The 15,676-nt window shown below is 42.9% G+C and overlaps 2 protein-coding genes across 13 annotated transcripts in view; both read right to left on the bottom strand.

Moving 5' to 3' along the window:
- Positions 1 to 374: 374 nt before the first annotated feature.
- brpf1 (bromodomain and PHD finger containing, 1) lies at positions 375 to 11,685 on the bottom strand. Of its 4 annotated transcripts, none has more exons than XM_013274502.3 (16): positions 11,449 to 11,685; positions 9,483 to 10,270; positions 8,853 to 9,042; positions 8,474 to 8,761; positions 7,438 to 7,955; positions 6,835 to 7,024; positions 6,522 to 6,653; positions 6,194 to 6,322; positions 5,614 to 5,989; positions 4,743 to 5,051; positions 4,341 to 4,616; positions 4,108 to 4,255; positions 3,737 to 3,867; positions 2,854 to 2,969; positions 2,608 to 2,762; positions 375 to 1,519 (listed from the first exon to the last, which is right to left on the bottom strand). In XM_013274502.3, exons 2-16 carry the CDS (start codon positions 10,223 to 10,225, stop codon positions 1,336 to 1,338), a joined length of 3,885 nt encoding a protein of 1,294 aa, XP_013129956.1. In that variant the 5' UTR covers positions 10,226 to 10,270; positions 11,449 to 11,685; the 3' UTR covers positions 375 to 1,335. The 4 variants fall into 4 exon arrangements, with proteins under 4 accessions (XP_013129956.1, XP_013129964.1, XP_013129962.1 ...); XM_013274510.3 differs by lacking the exon at positions 11,449 to 11,685 and adding an exon at positions 11,029 to 11,422; XM_013274508.2 differs by lacking the exon at positions 11,449 to 11,685 and adding an exon at positions 11,053 to 11,422.
- Positions 11,686 to 12,088: 403 nt separating this feature from the next.
- The window catches only part of LOC100691159 (serine/threonine-protein kinase WNK2), a 41,193-nt gene continuing 37,605 nt past the window's right edge, over positions 12,089 to 15,676 (bottom strand). For 8 of the 9 annotated variants that reach the window (XM_019349642.1, XM_019349645.1, XM_019349646.1 and 5 more), the window contains 2 exons: positions 14,931 to 15,232; positions 12,089 to 14,821 (listed from right to left, as the gene is read on the bottom strand). In XM_019349642.1, coding sequence (XP_019205187.1) covers positions 14,471 to 14,821; positions 14,931 to 15,232 — 653 coding nt within the window. In that variant the 3' untranslated portion in view covers positions 12,089 to 14,470. The remainder of the gene's footprint in view (positions 14,822 to 14,930; positions 15,233 to 15,676) is intronic. The other variant, XM_019349647.1, reaches the window with a different exon arrangement.

The following is a 15,676-nucleotide window of genomic DNA, read 5'->3' as shown; positions in this document are numbered from 1 at the left end:
ATCTTCAAAGTGTCAGACGTGACAGGTCCAATGTTTACCCTTTCAGAAGAGGAGTTGACTTGAGCCTTTAAGCAAACACGGACACAAACCCCCCTCACTTGGCAGTGTTTCAAAGCAAATGCAACACCTGACTGGTCATGAACGTTGATCATAAATCTTTCATCTTATAAGTCGTGTCCATCTGTCTTGAGTTATTAACAAAATGACAGAATGCATCAGGCCATGAGAAGCATGTATGACTCACGATTACCCTGGAAAGAGGTAATGGGAGGGTCTGAATTTTCTGCTGAACATAATGAAATATTTCCACAGAACAACAGGGAACAAGGAATAACAAGAGAAACCACAAAAAACAGCCCAAAACTTTAAAAAACTCAATTCTTTTCTGTTTTTTTATTAAACCTCTATTGTTATGCAATCTGCTTATATAAAAGTTCTAAAGCCATCAGCCTGATACTAAGACAGACAGTGAGGCAATTGTGTGTTTCAGTTTAGTCCTCATTTTTCATTGACCAAGTGGCCTGTGTGACATGTACATATCTTAACAAAACCGTAAAAACAGGAAACATGATGGACACGTACTGACAGACAAAAGAGACTGCACCGTGATGTCCAGTGCAGGTGGAGTGATTAGAAGTAGTCCGTGACGAAACAAGCTTGTGGACCTTGTTAATGAGAAGTCAGCAGAATAAATTACAGTAACGTTGGTATGCCCCAAAAGTGGGCTGCGACAGTCTCTTTGTGCTCCTCTGAAAAATGACTTAGACAATAGCACCAGGCCTGTCACCGTTTTCCTTTTGCGGAGGTGGATGATGAATGTGAGACGTGCTGGCGTTGTGAAATATCCACAGTGTGTGCATTCGACGTACACGACACACATTTCCCTGTTTACATATGAGACTACCTGTGTGACTGTGCGAGAAAAACCCCAAAAGAACAAAACAAAAACAACAAAAAACAAAAACAAAAACAGGGAAAGGCAGTTGTGTATACTTCATAGAGTAATACTATGTTCATTTTGTGAGTCTGTAAACCATTATCTCATTTGTTATTAAACATATATCGACCACATACAAGGAATATTCCGATTCATGATTCTGAACATAGCATATTTCTCCATTTCTTTTCTCTTTTTTTTTATCAATTCTCTTAAATACAATATTTTACATGTCGGATTAAATACGGCTTAGTGTGCATGAGTGTGAATATCACGGGGCCAAGATAGTGGATTTTTTTCTTCCCCCCACTCCTTGTTACTGGCACTGTTTTTTTTCTCTTCTTCTTTGTGATCTATGATGTAGGGCTGGGCTCTCTAGCGTTCGTGTGTGTTTGTGTTCAGTCACTGTCACTGGTTTCGCTGCTGGGGTCCCCCTGCACCTTGCTGCGGTGCTGCATGGCACGATGATAGGCCACCTGCACTGATTTGCGGATGTTGGACTTCCTGCCTTCGAGCATCTTCTCTTTGTCCAGCTCTTGGTCAACGCCCAGAGGCACCAGCTTAGAGCGCGGAAGCCACTGCCTGCAAGCACATAAGCATAAGCACAAACATGAAAAAAAACATGCATTGGTAAATGCTAAACAGACTGGCTGCTTATATAATGCTTCTCTACCTTTTATACTATAAGCCTCAATCACCCATTCAAACAAGCACTTTTTTCTATGCCAGTGTTTTCTATTGAACATTCACACGCCGACGAATGCAACAGGAACAACTGGAGGTTCTGTATCTTGCCCAACAATAATTTGGCAAACAGGTTGGAGCAGCCAGGAATCGAACCAGCAACCCTTTGATTAGACACAGTCAGTCCAGACAGAGTTGTTTTTTAGTTAAAGAGTAATTGGGGTGATCGTGGCTCAAGAGTTGGCAGTTAGTCTTGTAATCGGAAGGTTGCCGGTACGAGCCCCGGCTCCGACAGTCTCGGGTGTTGTGTTCTTGGGCAAGACACTTCACCCGTTGCCTACTGGTGGTGGCGCCAGTATCCGGCAGCCTCCCCTCTGTCAGTCTCCCCTCTGTCAGTGCGTCCCAGGGCAGCTGTGGCTACAATGTAGCTTTGCCATCACCAATGTGTGTGTGAATGGGTGGATGACTGAATGTAGTGTAAAGCGCTTTGGGGTCCATTTACAGGCCATTTAATTGGTTTCTATGATCTGTTAATTACTTAATTGACTTCAGAGATTATGCACTCTGGATGCCTCCTAATAACTGCTGTGCTCATCAACTTTATAAATTTTGCCAAACTTAGCAAAACATGATCATAAGTGACTGCACAGAACAAAGTGACCTAAAATAACACGTTCTTTCCCTCCTATTATCAAAAACCACGTATGCCCCATTTCTGCTGAATGTTCTGTTGCTGCGCTTCCGTACAAAGGCTGCAGTTTGCTTTGAACTGTTGCCACAGAGCTACTTGTGTGCAAACATCCAGTAACATTACAAGCTGCCTTTGGTAGCATGTTTTTTTTTTTTTGCTTTACACTGCTAGATTGTGTTAAAATAAAAATACAACATATCAGCAAAAAAAAAAAAAAGAAAAAAAAGAAAAAAAAAAAGGAGGTGAACTCTGAGAATGAGTCACCGCCACCAAAAAACATCCCTTGAAAACTAACCATGTTCTCTTGTTGTCAAAGAAGAGGACCAGGAACAGGTGCTCCCTGGCCTCCTGGGTCATTTGCTCCCCAAGTTTCAGCACATCCAGAGGGGGGACAGGGATTGGGACACCTCGGTGGAACACCCCCTCCCTGGGCATCTTTGGGTCAATTATCTACAAGCAAACAGTGGCATGCAGAGGTTTAGAGAGCCAGTCATATTTTGACCGTAGTCTGTGCTATTTGTGTTGTTCACTCGTGTCTCACCAGAGCAGGATATGAGGGATAGCCTCTGCACTTGGCCCAGACCAGGTCTAAAGCTTCCAGAGAAGAATAATCATCTGAGGCCATCCAGCACCCCGACCTGTCCCGGCCACGAACCACTGAGATTTGGGAAAACAGCGTCCGTTAAGCAATCTCACTTCTAGTTAAAAACACATTTGATGACACAATAACACTGTTCTAAGCAACTTTTGGTATAAAACACTTTCTTTTAATTTAAAATACATTAACTCCTAATGCACCTGGGTGGAGAATGACACAGCTTCTCCAGTTTGAGCAGAGTATCCTGAACAAATGGTGCTAGACAAATATAAAACTTGACATAGTGAAACCTGATCTGCTTTTCTAAGGGAGGGCACTTCCTTAGACCATGTTTCATTTTCCCCATTATCAAGACAGCGAGTACAGGTCCTGCTATGCTGACGTGTGGTGGCTGTGACAGATTACAGCAAAGAAACTGACAGAAAATTCAAAATGTGTTATTTTTCTGTTTTGTTTTTTAAAATACACCCACTGTTTTACGCCATCTTTAGCACTATCAGTGCTACATTGCAGAAATAATGTTCTGCTCTGACGTTCTCTCCTGTAAGGACTTATTAGTCACATCTCTGTGGCTATTATTGTGCGAGAAAAAAAAAAAAAGTTTCAGCATATTTTTATCTGCAGTAATGTCTTTACGGGTATTTAAGCTTCAAGTAAAATCAGATTCTAATCAGACAAAATATTCTTGCCATCATCCCAAATTAGTGACAAGCGGAAAAGACAAAGCTATGTTGGGGGATTCTGAGAAAACACTCACTATCTAAATAAATAGAAACTAGCTGTGTGTGCTTTATGTGAGCCTTAGAGGTTATAAAAATGTGCTTACAGTGTGAAACACCCCTCGAGCCACCGACTGAGTAGGAATCATTTTCTGTGCCTGACGTTTCCTCGCTGCTATCTTCCTGGAAAGCGCGTGAGAACGACGCCTTTCCTCTGCCCTGCTTAGAGGGAGTCGTGCTGCAAGAGAAAACAGACAGAACTATTAAGAGGCGTATAACTTTATCACAAGTGTTGCAACAACTGGATGCTTCGAGCAGGGGGATTTCTGTTGCGAAGTTAAAACTGTGTGTTAAAGGTGTCATAAAATTTCAAGAGAGATGATTGTTAAGTCACTGGGTTTGTTTCTGCAAATGAAACCTTACGCTCACGTTAATTGGTAAAAGAACTGATTTTAAGAGTACCAGGCGCATTAATCACCTGGTCCTGTCTGAAGCTGCACTGCTGCTGCTGCTGGTTGTGGACTCGGAGTCTGAGCTTGAACGAGGGAGATGAGGTTCGCTTCTGTACACGCGGAAGCTTTCCGTTACTGGCTGGTTTCCTGTATCAAAGCCATTAGTTGGCAGTCCTGAGGGAAGAAAATAGAAAAAAAGTGAGGGTGCGACTTGGCATTTATTGTACGTTAAAAGTTTATCGTGAGTCATTTAATTTACCTGGCAGCAGGTCATCATTGTCACTGTCGCTGTCAGAGCTGGAGCTGGTGTGAGGGCTGCGGGGACGTTTCCTGTGCCTGCTTGGTGACAGCAGGGGGAGTTGTGGGGGACCAACAGGACTTTGGCTCACCCCTGCCCCACCATAACCCGCATCCCTGTTTTTGGGTGGGCGTCCCGGCCTTTTGGGGGGTCCAGCTATTTTTTGGTTCTTCTTGGAGAAGAGGACAGATGTCCGACGCCCCACCTCTGGAGTCAGGGATGAGGACACATTCAGATCTTGATGGGGAGAGAGGTTTATATGTTAAAACACAGGCAAATGCTTATTATTCGACTGCTACTGAACAGCAAATATCATTTTCACTGTTATGTCGGACATTAGTGCTAATATTTTCCTAGACACACCCTTTCCACCAATCTCCTGGCTGCTGCTCTCTCCCCCCTCATCGTGGTGTCCTGCAGATGATGAATGATGGGGAAGAGAAGAACTCCGGTCTCCTCCGCCCACAGAGTCCCGGCCCCCCATGCCAGAGCCTCCTTCACGCTGGTGTGCAAGCTTCCTCTTGATCACACTGATCTCCTTTCTTAGGGCCTTGGCTCTGCGAGACTGGCCAATGCTATGCTTCCCTGAGCTGACCTCATCGAGACGGGCCTGCAGGTAATGCAGCTGCTCTTCCAGTGGTAACCGCCGCCTGTTCTCTGGCAGGAGCAGGTCTGCGCAAGGCAAGCAGAAAGAGAAGCAGTTAGAGATATTGGAAATGAAAAAAAATCAATCTTAAAAAGCAGTCACACATAACCAGAAACAGAAAATGTAAAAGTAGGTTTGTTTCCTGCTTAACTCTATATGGGGTAGACTATCTTTGAAGCCAGACAGACGCAACATCAAGGTTTAAACATAAAGTACAAATCCAGCATACACAAGCACACAGGATGTATGATGATGTTTTAGCTCAACTGAAACTGAACTGCATGAATTACAAGCGTCACCTAGTGGTAGAAACATGAACTTCTCTGCACCATATTGTTACTGTTCACCATTGAGCCTTTATTTTGTGACAAGGGACAGCACTGCAACAGTGTTCCAGTAAACCTAAAATGTATTTTTTTTAATTTTATTTTATAAAACACTGTATCATACAGCATATTAATTAGACAAAAAATACCTTTTAATGATCTAAAATCTTAAATCACGTTTGTTTTTCTCCCTCCTTCTCCTTTAACTGGTGCTTGAGATTTGATATTGGTTCCCAAGAACCTCCCAGTCAGAGACACTCACCATCTTCATTAGAAGACAACGGTCGATCTCTTTCTCTATCCCTGTCTCGCTCCCTCTCCCGCTCTCTGTCTCTCTCTTGCTCACGCTGGCTTTCCGGGCTCGGCTCTCGTGGTAGATGCATGCCGGTCTCGTAATCGAAGCCGATCCGTTCAGCTTGTCGCCTGGCTGTTCTTATGACAGCCCCGCCCATCTCTCTGAGCCGCAAGGCAGCGCGATAAAAGACTGTGTCCTTGGCGTTGTACTTGAGACAGTTGTTGACAATGAGCCCAAAATCGGCCTCAAAGGCCTCAAAAGTGAGGTAGCGGTGAGACTCCAGCAAGTTCCACATGGTCTGAAAGTCCATTGGAGTGTCAATATGGTCCAGGTAGTCTGGCACCTAGGTGACAAAGGAGTAGTGAGCAGGCTGTGCCATTTAAAAAAAAAATCCAATCATATTTGTACAGTGAATGAAGAAGAAAGAAGGAAAGCCTAAAATACATTATGCCAGGTATGTAGTATACAGACATAAAGTAGAAAAGAGTCAAATATAAGTATCTGAACATAATCAGATTTCTTGTGCTTGCGAGTATGTTGCATATACCTCTGCCAGAGGCACAGGCTCAGTGAAAAAGTTGTTAGTGTCTCTCTCCTGTAACTGTTCCAAGGTACTCCTCAACAGCACCAGGAAGGGAGTCAGCTGCATCTCCAGCGCCATCTGCTGCACTTTAATCTGAACACAGACACATTTTTAGCAATAAACTAACAAAGTAGTGCACAGTTAGAAGTATGTGTACGCACACAAATTTAATACAGCCTGATCTACAGAAAGGAGATGCATATTGTTCTTTGTTCTGTAATCTCACTGTATCTTAAAAAAAAAAAAAACAGAAACAAAACAAAATGCTCTCTTGCTATTCTTCACATCTCACCGTCTCCCTCTTGAGCTTCTCCCTCTTTCGGATGAGCTCCACCAGTAGCCTCGCTCTTTCCAGGTCGTGTCTCAGCCTCTGCCATGCTTTTAGCTGCTCCTTTAAAGCGGTCTGTTTCTCCTCGCTATCTCTCTGCAACATTAACATGCACAATCCCATAAACGTATTAGAACAAATGGCATTAAAAGGTATCAAGTCAAGTCATGTCTGTTTATTTTTTAGCACATTTAAACACAACAGATGCTGAACAAAGTGTTTCAGGTATCAGACAACTGAATGAGACAAACACAGAATCACAGTAACAAAAAATTACCGAGGAAGGTTGTGACGCAGGCTGTGGTGGGAGTGGGTCAATGTGTCGCTGTGACTGCAAGTGTGTCTGAAGCCGGCGCAAAAGAGGCACACCGTTCCGACTTTGCCTCTTCAGCGTCCAGTAGCTGTGAAGTCGTTGCATGAATTGGCTTTTCCTGGGTACCGTCAGGTTGCTGGTGATTTTGCTCAACCTGCAGAGAAGCAAATACTGTTTTAACTCTTAAGCATGTTGTAAATGTAAAGCATGTTACAAATGCACTAACAAAGGTAATGCCTTTAAGACCAAAATGTCACAAAAGACAATGATAAGCTATTTAAAATTATTTACAGTCTAAATCAAACATAAAACAGAACAGAATGTACAATTCATTATTTCTAATCAGTAAACACAATAATGCAATGTGACATACAAATTATTGTCTTACAATACCAAAATTAAACAGTATAAATAAACGAGAAAAAAAAAGTATGTGATGATTTCTTTATTTTTTTTGCCCAAAATACTCCTGCACGCATAGTTTTCTATTAACAGCAAAAGGCATATATGTGCTTACTGGGCGCACGACCTTGAGGCACAGACAGAACAGGTGTAGTACAGGCCTACCTGTGGGGTGGTATGCAGGGCACTGACACCACTGGTGCAGCAGCTCTCCTCTCAGCTAAGATCTTTCTGGCTCTTTTCATCTTCAGCCTGGATTTGGCCTTTGCCCTCTTCACCCGCTCAGAGCTCCAGCCCTTAGAGTCATCATCATGGCCGATGCTAGGCTCGTCATCTTCCTCCAGCTCGCCCTCGCTGTTAGATGACCCCATGCTGGCCCCACCTACTCCTCCTAAAGGACGTGCTGAACCGGGGGGCGTGTGGATGTCACAGTATGCCGTCTTGCGTACGCTGAAAGAGGTACCGTTGGCCCCAGTCTCTCTTACAGGCTCCATTTTCATATAGAGGCCTGCCTGCTGGGCACAGGTGACATGGAAAGCTGTGTAACAGTTGGCTTTGTGACACTGGATGCAGGCGCCCGATCCACGCTGTTTGCAGATGTAGCAGGTGAGCTTCCAGCGTGCAGGAGGGATGTGCTCGATGCTATCGATCGGCTCCAGAAAGACTGTGTTCGCAAAGCAGACCTGCAGAAAGGCAGGGGAATTTTGTAAACATCATCACAGTTAAATAAGTAAAAAAACCCAACAACAACAGCAAAAAAACCCAAAACAAATTTATCTGGGTGTTAAGTTTAACATTCCCACAGTCTTTAACTGTGTAATATCAATAATAATTATAAACTTTTTTTTTTTTTTTTTTTTTTTTTTTTACATATCCCTTCTAAAATCAGAGTTTACAAAGTGACAGCGAGACTGATGTCAACTCAGACTGATGTTGCACAAAACAATTACAATAGACAGTAAATTAATAACAGTAAATATCGCTGAAATATAAAAGGAAAGGCAACACAGATAAAGAATCTTTATCTCCTCTGCCAGGTTGTTCTAAAGCCAAGGGGGTTTGATGGCAAACAGCATGAGCGCTTTTAAATTTAAGTTTCTAGGATTCTAAGGCTGTGAACTGGCTCAGATGAGTTGAGCTTGTTCAGTTTGTCGATATCTGCATAGTGATGTAGTTCCAAATCAAACATATATGGATTTACCTCTGGGATCCAGAGGGCGCACACTACGTGGGCCCAGCGTGCGTCGTCTGTCTGCTTGAAAGCACCTCCTTTGTTCGGGCACAGAGCACAGTCCACAGCTCGGCTCGGCGACTGCAGGCACCGGCGACATAACCACTGGCCCTCCGGGATATAGGGAACGCCATAGCACTCCTGGTGTACTGCCAAATTACACATGTCGCAAAACAAAATCACGTTGCTGTTCTGACACTCTCCATCGTTACAGATGCAGCAGACGGCATCTTCGTCAATCAAGGTACTGGGGTCCGCCTGAGAGAAAGGAGCACAAGGACACATTACAGCTGAATGTATTTATGTCAACTTTGAACCATCGTATCCTTCTTTTGTCGGATTAAAGTACCTTATTGTGGCTCTCAAAGTATGACTCCTTCTCTAAGCGGTCCATGAGATACTCAAAAACCTCCTGAGGGATGGGTGTCACACCGTCACGCCGCCGCTTGTCATTCATGATATCAAGCCAGATGTAGTCCTCCTCATCGATGTCATACTCTACCTCCTCATCTAGCTCCTCCACAGATTTATCAATGTACCTGGAGTAAAAAAAGAAAGACAGAAGAGTCAAATTAAGACGTATTCGTGCAAAAAATATAATTAATTATGGTGCTAATTGTAATTCAGTGTAAAGACAAGAATAATGACAGAATAGTATGAATCTGAAGCACAGTAATCAGTCATTTCCCTGCTAATAAAGTGGGGAGTGGCTGGACTTTAGCAAACATTTAGGTCAGGAAATATTTATTGTATTTAATACATACATATACACACACACACACACACACACACACACACACACATACATATATATATATATATATATATGTATGTGTGTGTGTGTGTGTGTGTGTGTATATGTCCACTCAAACAACTCACTACCAACTGCTTTTGCTTTAAAATGGATGTTCCTCTCAACAATCCTGCTTATAATACATATATATATATATGAATTAAATGACTACATTTCTTTGCAGACCTGTAGTATGATAATGGCCGAGGTGGGGCATCAGGTCGGTCTTGGTCGAGTTCTCTGAACACAGCCTCCGGGAGCTTGACTGCAGGACCAGACTGAGCGCTGTGATGATGAGATAAGCCATCCTTCTTCTTGGCTTTGCTCTTATGTTTCCCAGTCTTTGGCGTGGATTTTCCCCCATTAGAAGATGGGATATCTGAGCGGTCCTTGCCACTCCCTCCTAACTCGCTGCCCCCGGCTCCACCGTCACTACCATTACACATGCCGCCACCACTATTACCAGTTCCAGATGAAGGAGCGTCTTCTGCATCACTGTCTTCATCTGACACCACATCTATATTCTCGAAGATGCTAATGCGGTGAATGCGTCCTTGAATCTCCACCTCAACCATGCGCTGTGCCTGGGCGTAGGTCATGGTCTCTCTCCCCGGGGAATGGGAGCGTTCTGATCGGTTGGGGCTAACAGGCGTGTTCCCTCCATGACCCAGTCCTCCTCCTCCGTTACCCCCGCCATCATCCGTATCCCCTGAACCAGTCAGCGAGGCACGAGGAGGACGTCCCTTCCTCTTCTTCTGAGGCACAGCCTGGGCAGGAGTTGGGTTGTCATGGTCATAGTGGTAAAGGTGATACTCGATGCCACTGTAGCTCTTGTAGACCTTACGGCAAGTCTCCACGGGACACTCATAAGGGGGCTTGGTGGCCCGCAGGTTGTGGCAGAATGTCTTCACGTCAAAGTCCAGCCCCATTGTGCCAACAGCCACTGCTGGGACAGATGGTGTTCAAGTTTACATCTGAAACACATGAGCACAACAGGGAATAATGATATTTGTTAAAAACAACGCACATAACAGATACTGGGCACTGTCTCCCAAGAGTTGCATTAAAGAGCCCCAGACACCAACGGAATGCACCTGTTATGGTGCAATCACGTGACCACTGCTGGTAGCAAACAAATTATGATCTGTTATTCAGTAACAGGTGCACTAAGGTCAGCGTGTTTGCTACGATCATTGAGAACTACAATCATGTAATACAAGCAGTAAACAGTAACGGCAACAGCTACAGCTGGGCAACTGTAAATCCGAGCTCATTTGCGGTTCTTGTCGAAAGAGCTCAACCTTTATCTCGTTCAAACCCTTCCACCCTCTGCCCCCTAAGGTAACCAACGAACTTTGTGTATTTTAACACAGCTAACGTTAGCATTAGCATTTTGCTGCTGCATTCCCCCCAAAACAAAGCTGCAGTTAGCTTGCTGGCTAACAGCAGCTAGCAAACAACAACACTGGCCACTACGTAAATAAGCACAGTTCAAGAGAACAACCCTACAGCACATGAAGTAACCTTACAAACTAGCCACGCTAGTCGCCATTATTATTAAATACTGTTATTATTTTTTATCGTAACCTTTGCTCGGTATTTCATTCAAGCTCAGTAACGTTTAATTAGCGTGCCAAACTGTAGTTGTGTCCCCTGGGCAAACGCTAGCCTCGCAAATCAAACCATTACAGCGCATTCCAGTATAGCTAATATTAAAACAAATAATACACACATGAATGTTTGGGGCTATACACACCGCAGCCTGGCCGTTCAGACCCCAGTGTTTCCCTCCACAATGACCTCACCCTGTGAATTTCTGAGGCAAAATGACAGCCTGGCTTCCTGAAGAGCATGTGTGGAGGTTTTATTAAACTAATGTCCATCAAAAGCGTTCCTTCTCCTCCTTTAAGCCAAAATATCCGCGAAATCGTTTTCTCTGTAACGAGAAATAGCCAGACATGCTTATTTTTTTCCGCAGTAGGGCTAACACCAAGGTCTGTTCATGTTGTCGGAGTACGGTGGGTTACTATGGATAACACCAATTACTGTAAAAATACACACACAGTCATCTAGTGTGATCTTTTTTTAGCCAAACATGGCCCTTTTAGCCATTTAAAGCTAATACTTCTGATCTAACGTTATAAACACTTACTACTCCACGCTCCTCGAGAACTGCGTGCTTCGGAAACCTCACAGCAGCTCACAGCGGTTGTTGTAGATTGATTTTTAATTCATTAAATAATCCCAGCTGAGCTCAGAGGAGGCGTAGGTACAGTAAAAATGTTTTCATGAAACCATATAATAGCCAAAGAATTTCATTGTGTTGGGAATAATTCAGGAACTCGGTTGAACAAAAGGGGCAACCATTACTGTAACGCTACGACACGGATGCGGGTCGACAGATTCGCCACACAAAGCGGGGTCTTATTTTTTCACTTTCTTTCCTGAATGTAGCCTGTTGGAACATATTGAGCGAGATTTTGTAATATAACTAATTTAATCTCTTTAAAGGGTTTGTTAAAGTATTTAGTTTCCTTGTTAGGGTTTGTACTGTATGTTGCGAATCTGTGGCGTCTGTTCAAAGATGTCGGGGGTGTGAAAACTCGAGCTTCATAGAAACACTTCCTGTCCGTCGTAAAAAATATAATAATATAACTCTGAGTATTTATAAATTTATCAATTTAAATAATAAAAATGAAAACTCTTACTCCATGCTACTTACAGAAAGTAAACAAATTATTTATGAAGTACACGGAAGACGCTAAAAATGCAAATAACAACGAGACATGCCATCAAGCATAAAATATTTATTTCTCTCTCAACATACAGTCTGTGATAAGAGTGCAGCAGGATAGGGTGGGGTAATGCAGTGGGACATACAGCAGGCAAAAAGCAATCCCACAGTTTGAATACAAGGCTTTGACAACCAGTGCATATTCACCAGGGGGCAATGTTGTCCACAGAGGAGCGAGATGAGCAGAGGGAGAAGGTGTCAGAGCTGCTTTCCCCTCTGTGTGTATCAGCTCTCCATTTGATCAGTGCATCCAAATGAATATGCCATAGAGTTGTTCCCTCCTCTGCTCTCCAGTAAGTTAGCAGCGAGGGAGGTGGAACAAAACATACCAGATACAAATGACAGAGAACAGAAATCTCTTACTACTGGAAGTATTTCACCAAAGCAGAAGACTCTGCATAATATCCTATAAAAGTCCAATTCAAACCGAATTGATGGAATAATATACTTCAAAGCAACCCCTCCTCCTCGTCCAATACCACCACCATCAATATCATTTTCATCCAAAAACAACAAAAAAACAAAAACAAAAAAACAAAATGTACAAAACAAGAAAACTGTACAATTCACAGCTTGGCAAGATTGGGGGTGCTGAAATCTTTCAAATGTGCTGTGGAGATGTGAAATTTCTAACCATAATAGCAGTAACTGTTAAGCTTTGTGGAACATGAAAAGTTGGCCATGCTCATCGGTGATATAAAAGTACAGGTGGGTGAAACCCACTTATATACAGTGTAGGAACTCTTTTAACGTAGAATAAAGGGAGAATATGTGTTGTGCAAATCTCCCACATCGAGTGTCGTTTGCATTTTGAAATATATCGCTGGAAAGAAACTGGAAAACAGAGCAGACATCAAAAGCAACGTGTGAAATGAACACATCAAAATTTCAACAAGGCAATAACACTGCTTCATGAGCGTCTCATTTGTTAATCTGAGGAGTCTTATTTTTTTTAGTGCCATTGTATGTGAACAGAAAGCCTAACTATACAGTAGGATCACCTTAACAGATGATAGCAGCATCACCAAAAAAAAAGAAAAGAAAAGAAAAGCATCAAACATCAAATAGGTTGAAAACATCAGAGCTAACTTGTGATTGCACAGAACATTTTACATACAGTGTACGCTGAGTACTAGCAAAGTTGAAAGAACATTTACTGGAAGTGAATTCAGTTTGCTGCGTGGATTGTAATCTTTATACTTTGCCCGGTAACTTCTGTCTTCTGTCTGGTGCTTGGTGATTTGCGACGTTTGTTCCAACTTTTTAGCTTGCTCCTGTTGCACACATTAGAGATAAGGCTTGTGGCAAGGCCACGATCAAAGCTTTGTGGAGGGGTTTAAATTGCACTTTTGAGCCTCAAGCCTTCACATATTAATCGCTACATTCTGATCAGAACACTTCCGGAGGCATATACTGTAGAAAGAACTATGTACAGTATGTATGGCTCTGGACACCGCATTTCCTTTGAGCACAAAGCTATAACACTGCCAGCTCTTGTGCTGTCTAATGCATCAGCTGTCCTATCAAAAAGAGGCCGTGTCCTGCTGAACCATTTTGACCTGAATGAGTGGATTTTGGCTGCTGGCATATTTTTTTTCTCCCTTCCCTCATCAGTCGTACATTAACCGTTTGTTTCTGCAAGGCATCGGTACGTCTCACCGCTATGGCATTCCATCTGTCACAGGGGTGGAAAGTAAACAAGAGTTAAAACACGATTCTATTATTTAAATAAAATGACATACTGTGATGACAGTGCAGTAACAGAAGGGCATTCATATGTAAACCAAAAAAATAAAATAAAATAAAAATAAAAAATAAAAATTGCGCGATGTATTAAAAACTCAAGACTGCATTCAAGCTACATTAAAATAAAAATAACTTGGATGCAGACTTGTGTTTTTTTTCTTTTTTCCAAGAAGAAAAAAAATATAAATTAATGTTCAAGGCACTACATTCTTTCCAATAGATTCATCATAAATACTGTCCTATTATTGTATCTCAAACCACTGGTATTTGGATTCCAATGTAGTGTTTAAAGTGTACTTAACCCAGAAAGGCAAAAGCAACAAGAAAACTGCAGAATTGAAGAATAACATGAAATATGGATGTTGTGACCACACATAAAACGACTAGTATGGCTGAGTCATGACCAAAGCCAAAAAAGTATTCAAACATACTTACTTAACATGTACTGTATAATGTACACACATATCTACACTCACACACACACACAATTTACTACAGATTAGTGTTGCATGAAGAATCAACACTTTTCTCATGGTATTTACATGATCGGATTATGTACATGTGTTGCTCCGAACAGAGCAGAGTGGAGCTGCACTGTCTTGCGAATACACACTAATAAATTTTGGTAAGCAGATCAAGTAGTCCTTGTGGTTTTCGGACACGGGCCATTCTCGGGGCTGTGGATGACCAGAGGGTAAGCTTGAATTTGTGGGTTTGCCATTGTGCCATAGGGCATCATTCTTGCTGCACCAAGCAAGCCTACAGGGACCACAGACCCTACAGGACTGGGCAAGCTGGGCCATCTCTGGGGATAAAGAGGACCGGGAACCATCCCAGCATAGGAGCCTGCGGGAACGAGGTAACCAGGAGAGGGTGCTGTGGATGAGTTTGACGATAGGGTTGCAGGTATACGAGGGCCTAAAGCAGCAGTCAGGGGGCATGAAAGAGGCAGCTGGAACTTGCCGGGACCATTATGACATTTCATCTGGAACAGAGGGGACAAAATATGTGCACAGACTCAGGCTGACTCATGCTTACATTAAGAATGATGAAGTACAGCTCCTAAACTCTCAGTCACTCTCTGTTACAAATACCTCATGAGTAACTGCTCCCATCGGTGTCCCGCCACCTTCCAGGTCTTGCCGACGCCTCTGCTGTTTCATCTGGTTCAGGGAGGGTCGTGCTTGACTGGCCGCCGCTACAGTTTCCTTTGTCCAGTCATCAACCAGTTTGTGAAGATCATCAGTAAATGTGCCTCTCTTGTTGTTGCTGTTGTTGGTCTGGACCTGAGCGAGACGTGTGAATGGCTGAGGAGAGGGTGAGGATGTTGCTGCAGAGAGTGATGGCTGAGTCTGACTGGAGGCTGTCTGAGCGGTGGTGGTGTTGAGAGAGGACCCTGAAAAGACACAAAGATCTTAAAATATGCCTAGTTAAAACACAAAACAAAACAAACAAACAAACAAACAAACAAACACACAAAAAAAAACCAGCTGTCAAATCAATTGGCTGCTGTATGGCAGAATTAAGGACAGTTTCACAAAAAAATCCAAAAAAAACCTGTAATGTCACCTTTCATGAAAGCCACGTTTAAATAATCCTCATCATTCTGGCGAGGCTAGAGCAAAATGAGTGTACAGGTAAAGTTGTGACACATATTTTGCCAGCAGCCAAAGGATTACAACATACATGTCTTTCATGAACAATTAAATAAAAATGAAATGTTTGATATGCAAGCAATGACAAAATTCAGCAACCAAGACATGTAGGCACACTGCCATGCAAAACATGAAACAAATTAATACAACAATCTGTTGAGTACCCACGTTTAAACAACGGAGAC

This window comes from Oreochromis niloticus, linkage group LG20 (assembly GCF_001858045.2).
Source record: "Oreochromis niloticus isolate F11D_XX linkage group LG20, O_niloticus_UMD_NMBU, whole genome shotgun sequence".
Classification (NCBI taxonomy): Eukaryota; Metazoa; Chordata; class Actinopteri; order Cichliformes; family Cichlidae; genus Oreochromis; species Oreochromis niloticus.
Note: the sequence above shows the minus strand (reverse complement) of the source record. Positions and strands in the feature narration are given on the sequence as shown.